This window comes from Barbus barbus, assembly GCF_936440315.1.
Source record: "Barbus barbus genome assembly, chromosome: 23".
NCBI lineage: Eukaryota > Metazoa > Chordata > Actinopteri > Cypriniformes > Cyprinidae > Barbus > Barbus barbus.
Genome location: NC_136751.1, coordinates 4587868 through 4595320, shown reverse-complemented (window position 1 = coordinate 4595320; position 7453 = coordinate 4587868). Strand labels below are relative to the sequence as shown.

Sequence of the window (7453 nt, the reverse complement as noted above, 5' to 3'; positions counted from 1 at the left end):
AACCTTTCATACAAAACCTGGAAAAATGACTTTTGACACAAAATCTTCATTTCTGGGATAAAAAGCCCCATTCTCTTATATAATACTTGAATGTGTCTATAGAACTCACATGCATGAGATATATAATGAACAAAACAACATGTCGATTGCTGTATTCACAGTAACACACAGTTAAATTAAAACCTTACATGAGGAAGAGCCCTCAACGGGATCCAAGAGTGGAAAGGTTAAAGTCTGTGCTAACAAGGGCAGGTCTTTTATTAGACAGCACACATTGTACCTGAAGAGCCAAGGGAAAATGAGGCTACAACCAAAAAGACACCAGCTTGGGTACCAGCTCCACTTTAAGCCAACATGCTGAAGTGCAAGAAAACATGTGGCAAACTCAAGAGGGTGAAATTAAGGGCATGCAAGGAAGTAAAAAAGGAAACTTTCCTCCGATTGACACTGTTTTGACTAATGCGCTCGAGTCATGAAATGTAATGCAAAATGCACAATTTCAATACAATCGAATACAGTTCACTCAGCTGTTAACAATGACACAATCCTAAGGGTCCTAAAAAGACTTATTTTCCTTTATGCTTTTTTCTTTAGATTTATTGGGTTAAACATAACCTGGACATGTTTTGCATTAAACTTCTCTTGGTTTTCTTTTCTTTATAAAACAAGAGGCTCATCTGTATTGTCAAAAGAAGCTTCCCAATTAGAGGTCAACCCTGCACAGAAGAGAATGAAAGCCAGCAGATGTTTAAGCCCCAGGGATCTGACACCAAAACCATTCAGAAATCCCTCTGCTCTGCCCGCAACTGTAGGATCGAAACCAGTCGATGACACTACAAGTTCTTCCCTCACCTGCAGTTGGAAAGGCAGCATTAAGGGCCACACAAAGGCAAGACTGCAAAGAATAGCAGTGATACTGTAGATTTTAAGTCTTCAACACGTGATTTTCCAAGAAAAGACTGATTTAACAGGTATGTTTGATTAGGGTTGGAGCTAAAGCAGAGTTGAAGACCTCTGCTAGATGATTCTCCAACAGCTCCTCCACATGGTCTTCAAAGAAACCAGTGACGATTCCTTTTGTAAGTGGGTGGTGCACTTGAGGATAGAAGATGACACCCCAGCTTGATACCACCACAAACATCTCGAGAACTATCTATCGGAGACCCTATGCTCAACTAGGCTTCACCATACTCCTCCATGCCCCAAAAAGGCCAAGAAAAAAAAAACACAGCCTAAGCATATATGCCAAGTCCAGAACAAAACACAATGCATCTATGAAAGTAAAAAAAAAATAAACATGACAAAAGTATATCCTGAGGGGCACTAGCATATGTAAAGCAAGCAGTTTGAGAGCTAACCTGCGTCTAAATGTTAGAGGATGGTGAGTCAAATGTGCATCTTAATGCATCTGTGACTTAACCTAGGTTGTCTAGCCTGAACATGAAGCAGATTGTGACTGAGCCACTCTACAGCATCCATTACAAATGTTGACTTCCTTTTGTTAAAGTTCAGGTCATTTTTAATCAGTTTAGAATACAACATTACTACTTACCTCACTTTGTTTGCATTTGAAACAAAGACACATTTTCACAGTAGTTCCTGCATCTAACACAATATAAATGAGAACATGTTATTTATACAGAGTTTCAGAAGGCATTTTATAAAAGTCAGAAAAACGTTTTATTCACCAGAAGTGTCTCGTGTCTCTACACAAGAGAAGTAGAGAAGTGTCTCACATCTCTACACAAACTCACTCTTGATAAAAACCATCCTTGTTGAGAGGAACAACATGTGAATATTCAAAATAAGACAAATTAAATGTTTATTTAGAAAAAAAAACATGAGACCCAGTCATTAGATGTTCATCAGGTTGACACACCCAGCAGACAATCAGAGAGACCCTGATACAGGTAGATATTAATAACTTTGAGGCTAAAGAGTTCTGGTCTCATCATCTGAGAGTCTTTATTTGCAGCCATGTCATCCTGTGTCTAATCTGAGTACAGATATATGGCCACTGTACAATGCTTTGATTTGTATATTTGGGTAAACAAACGTGAACCTTTATGTATACGTGTGTCTAAACGCTGCTATATCCGCACTACACAATCATTTCCAGCTGTCTTGCATACTCGATGACTTGTTGGGCCAGTTCTGTGGAAGGGATGGTCACTTCCTCGGTCTTTTGATGCTGGGTACTGAATGAATAGTATCCATCAGGACTTTGGCTCCAGCCCCTCTGCAGAGCACAAAAGCCAGACCATGGACATATCAGTATCTATCCAATAAATTAATATTTGCTTGCAAGACGTAGATGAGTTTGTTTCTTAATGGGAACAGATATGGAGAAATGTAAATCACTTGCTCATCAATGGATCCTCTGCAGTGAATAGGTGCCGTCAGAATGAGAGTCCAATCATAAAATCATCCAAACAATCTACATGACTCGTCTATAAATGAACATATTGTGAAGTGAAAAGCTTCTTGTTTGTAAGAAACAAGTCCATCTTTAAGGAATTTTAACTTTACACTGATTTTCTGGCCAAATCACATAACGCTTCCTCCAGTGTTACTGTCCATCTCCTGTTGTTCTCTCACATCAATGGTTTTTCACTTGTTAAAGGTGCTTGATCTGTGCATATTTCTCTCCTGATTCAGAAGAAACAACATCTTCACTGGAGAAAGTTATGGATATATGACTCGTATTTTAGCCAGAAGCAATGGTTTGAAGTTAAAAACATCCTAATGATGGATTAGTTTCTTACAAACATGCAGCTTTTCACTTCAAAAGACATTAACTGATGGACTGGAGAGGTGTGGATTACTTGTGTATTGTGATGTTTTTATCAGCTGTTTGGACTCATTTTGACGGTACCCATTCACTGCCAGAGGATTCATTGGTGAGCAAGAGATGTAATGCTAAACTTCTCCAAATCTGTTGCAATGAAGTAACTGAGAATGAGTTTGTTTTCAACAATTTTTGGGATGAATTTGCTTCATTAAATAAAATCACATGGGCTTGTTCTATTATTATATATAGGATTTCCAGTAAAAACAAGATTACATATTAGGACAAGACAGAATTAAATTATTAATTGCTATTATTTGTAAGACAGCTAATCACAAAATTCATGATTGTGACAGGCCTAGTGACAATATTTGACAAACATCGAACACTTACTTTCTTCGCATATTCTGTCATCTTTTTCGGAGAAGAAAAGAAAAGCACCCGTGTGGCCTCATTGAATTGAATTTGTTCGTATGCTTTCTCTATACAACCTGCAATCTCATCTCTACAAACAAACAAAGAACAAAACATTTCAATGACATTGCTCATCATCTACATTTAGTCAACAAGACTATAAATCACCCCTACCGAATAGTATCAAGAAGAATGTCAATGAAGAAGGTGTAGCTCTCAGCAGGAATATTTCCTTTGGCAAGAAAGACCTTGTTGTAACTACCTTCCATCAGATACTGAAATAAAGAAACAAAGAGGTAAGAAAAACAGACAGTGCTGTATGTAATTAATATAAAAAAAGTGTCCCACACCTGCTCTAATGAAACTGGATGTCTGATGTAGACATTGGTCTGGATGTCTTTTGCGCTCAGTCTTTCCAGCTCTGTGTGGAACTCAGACACTCTGTTCTGAGACAGCAGGAAGAGCAAGTTGAGACCCAGCAACTGGTGCCTATAGGCTGACTCGGGCAACTCATCCCTGTGACATTTAACAAGATTCGAGACTGTAACCAGAGCAAAGAAAAAGCCAGCAAAACAATTCAGGGTATAGCATGTTGAAAATGTATCTAGAACTGTATTCAGAATCCTAATCTATTCCTTAAAGAAATTAAGTATGCTGTAAACGTTCATGTAGATTCCTGACATGTGATGGCCTGCGTACAATGTGTGTCCAGTCCTTTTGAATGCTGCGTTTCATCAGACTACAGATACCAACATACAGCATAAAAGCGTAGTAGGCCATAATGTGATTTCAGCACAACTATTGTTAGCCCGTTTTAAGTCAATTCTGATTGATAGTGAGTAAACAGAAGAAAAAATTACTTGTAATCAAAGTAATAACACTTAAGCTGAGCCATGTAGCGTTCAAAGGAGGGGATGTCTTTCTTTAGAATGCTCCATAATGCTCCAATCTCCAAAACATCTCCTACAACAACAACAAAAAATAGTAAATATTAATAACAAATAATTAAAACATTTAATATAAATTAATAATTCAAATATTGTCATTTACTCACTAGCAAGGATAAGCTGTTGTTTGGTTAGCTTGGTACCAGTAGTTGGTAGAAAGTTCAACTCCAACAAGGATATCTGCCAAAAATTAAAAATTCAGATCCAGGTTCATAAAATGAGAGATTTAATACCAATCGGTTCCTCACCACTGTCAATTGAGGACCTGTGTATTTTTTTTTTTTATCATAATAAAAAAGATATTAAACAATAAGAGCATGCAAGATAACATAATTCTGAAAACGACAAAAAAAAAAAAAAAAACTAAATTAAATCAATTCACGCGCTGTCATCTTACATCTGCTGTATCGGTTAAATATCTGCACGCTAACTTGGTACTTTAGAGGTGAACAAACCCAAATCCACACAATTCACTAAAAAATCATCAGTGCTTTTATGATATATATATAATCTTAACCACAAAAACCCATTGTTTGTTGGTAAACAGGAATCAATCGGACTGAAGAGTTCTAGATAGCAGCAATGCTAACTGCTCTTCAGCCTGTAAACATCGGCTTATTCTATAGTTTAGGAGTATTGTTGTTGTTATATATCATTGATCCTACCTTTAGCCTGCTCAGGATCTCCCCACATTTATTAAGATTTGGGTTCTTCTTATTCCACTCGGTTTTCAATGTTTCATATAATCCCGCAGTCTCTTTCAACACAGACGCCATGGTGATTCTGCAAAAACCTACGACACCGGTCTGCCAGAACACGGCAGTACGCTGTCGTAAAGAATGTTGGTGTTACCATGGAAACCAGGATATTTTAGGGCTGTGAAATTATAGCGCTGCAGTTTATAATATTTCCGAAATGTCTTGGCTTGTTTTTTTCAGCTTACAACAAACTTTTTAATTTTGAAATAAGTAATGTACTGTTTTTGATTTGGGAATCAGGATCAAAGGAGCTGGATGATGTATTTCATCTTCATAAATCTAAAGTTACTGATTGTTTGCCCAATTTTAGGATTTTTTGTATTGATTTGAAATTATTTTATGAATCCCTTTGCTCATCACTTAATAAGAAAGCTGTTAAAACAACTGTATTGATGGAACAAATTATTACTTTGTTGTAAGGATTACCTCCTTTTCTTGAATTTGACATTTTATGTGTAATTTTTCATTTTAGTTATAGTTTATTTCAATTTTTCTATAAATTATTTATTTATTTATTTTAAAAGATGTTTATAGTAACTATTATTTTTTTTTTTTGTTTGTTTTTTTTACTACTTTTATTCAGGTAATTACTTGTGTATGTATTTGTTATTTGTTTAATAAAAATATATATATATATATATATATATATATTTCCCTAGTTACAGAAATATAAATATTTCCCGAAAGTAAGATTTGATCTATTTTTGTTAAATTTGGTGTCCTTATGCAAAACAAAGAGACAGAATTTTTGGCTACTGACATGTTAGCTAATTTTGTAGCCAAGTTTTAGTCAACATTACACAAATATAGATTGTTTCTCCATGTTTTGAGGTTTTTAAAAATATTTTAAAATTGTATTTTAACCATTAAAACAATATACGTGTATTAACCCTCCTGAAATTAAATTAAACCATATTATAATTAGCTTTACGTGTTTTGATATTATTATTATTATTATTTAATTTTTCTTGTGTTTATGATGATGCAGTGTCACCTGAAAGGTTTAGTAGAGCTGAAAAAAAAAGATTTCATCCATGTTTTTCTAAAAACAAGACACAGGAAGTATCTCTTAATGAATTCTCTTTAATATATTTACTAAAATTTGTATTTGATTCGTATTTATGTTAACTGATGTGCAAAATATTTGTGCAATATTATTAGAACATATAGCAATAGGCTATAATATGAAATGTATTATTTTTAAACGATTTTATGCATATGTTAAAATTGTATCTATGAAATGTTTCAAATGCATTGAGGGAAATTTTTAATGTGCAAAATGACGGCATCGCTTTTTGGAGGAAAAAGATCAACAAAATATTGTGTAATACTGAAAAGTCATTATTGTTTTTTTATTGTGATCATCCGTTTGAAGTGGAGCTTTTTTATATTTTTTTTACAATTATACAGAAGTACTTAACTTCAAGCATAACTCACACCCAAAAACAAAATATATATAACAAATATATATGATGTATGGTAAAGCATTACATTTTACAAATAACATTTTTTAATATGAGAGATGTTGTTTCTGGTAATCGAGGTCAGTGAGTCATAGAATATATTAAGTTCTTTACAAAAAAAAAAAACTTAAATGAGGGACTAATAGATGTAATTTTTGCTTTATGCATATGGAACCTCCCAAGAAGAATTATCACCTTTAAAGTGTTATCAACTCCATCCGATCCAGTATTACAGTTCAAAAAAAGATCATAGATTCATTAATTATTTTGTCAAATAAACCAACATAGATTGTTTGAAGTGGAGCTGGTGGTGGTCATAAAATTATGCTCTGCTGGAAACAACATTATTAGTGTAGTTTATTACTAGAACCTGGGATATTTGTAATACTCTATCGATACAATATCATGAGAATTATGACATGGCTGAAGGACATGTGCAGCTGAAAGGAGACAAAGAGGAAGGAGTGGCGGATGAAGATCTATTATATATGTCTGTCACACTCTTAACTGTGAGCAATGCACAACTTCAACTGAGACCAATCAATGGCTGTAAACAAGGAAGACCACGCCCCTTATGCATAGTTCATAAAAATGCCTTTTTGTGAAGGGCATATGGTTAATTTTAGCCTTTATTACAAAGAAGCCAATCCTCTACTGTAATGCGTAAGTCGCACCACCCCTTATTTATGATGTTTAACAACGAGGGCCAATCAGAGCCCCCAGTGTTTCATCAAAACAGACTCCTTTGTCATAAAAACATCCGGACCCAAGGAGAAGCTGTTCAGACAACCGCCTGTTTGTTATTGTGGACAGAGTCCATCCATCTCTCTGTTGTGGTGGGAAAATGTGCTTCTCGGGAAGGATGATTACCAGTTTTATGTAATTCATTCGATCATAAATAATTGGCTAAAATCTATACATACAAAACTTTGCTGTAGTAAACATTATTAGACTAAAAAAGCAAAAATGTGTTGTTATAGCTATTACATCCAATTGAATACACTCTCACAAATTCTCAAGAGCAGATACCTAAATGTGATTTATTTTTCAAATTATAATAAAATACATATACAAACTTTCTTT

At 34.6% G+C, this 7453-nt stretch overlaps 1 protein-coding gene across 1 annotated transcript; it reads right to left on the bottom strand.

Annotated features, from left to right (window-relative positions):
• Positions 1–52: 52 nt before the first annotated feature.
• On the bottom strand, positions 53–4984 carry LOC306842525 (26S proteasome non-ATPase regulatory subunit 8-like). The gene is made up of 7 exons (XM_079373452.1): positions 4815–4984; positions 4257–4329; positions 4063–4165; positions 3553–3718; positions 3377–3477; positions 3182–3293; positions 53–2239 (listed from the first exon to the last, which is right to left on the bottom strand). The coding sequence occupies exons 1-7, from the start codon at positions 4923–4925 to the stop codon at positions 2102–2104; spliced, it is 804 nt and encodes a 267-aa protein (XP_079229578.1). The 5' UTR covers positions 4926–4984; the 3' UTR covers positions 53–2101.
• Between the last annotated feature and the right edge of the window lie 2469 nt (positions 4985–7453).

What these genes read in the sequence shown, in the direction of transcription:
- LOC306842525 (XM_079373452.1), bottom strand. Translation starts at nt 4,925, where the DNA reads ATGGCGTCTGTGTTGAAAGAGACTGCGGGATTATATGAAACATTGAAA. An exon ending in ACAACAGCTTATCCTTGCTA is followed by an intron (nt 4,166 to 4,256) that starts GTGAGTAAATGA and finishes TTGTTGTTGTAG; the next exon opens with GAGATGTTTTGGAGATTGGA. An exon ending in ATCCAGTTTCATTAGAGCAG is followed by an intron (nt 3,478 to 3,552) that starts GTGTGGGACACT and finishes TCTTTATTTCAG; the next exon opens with TATCTGATGGAAGGTAGTTA.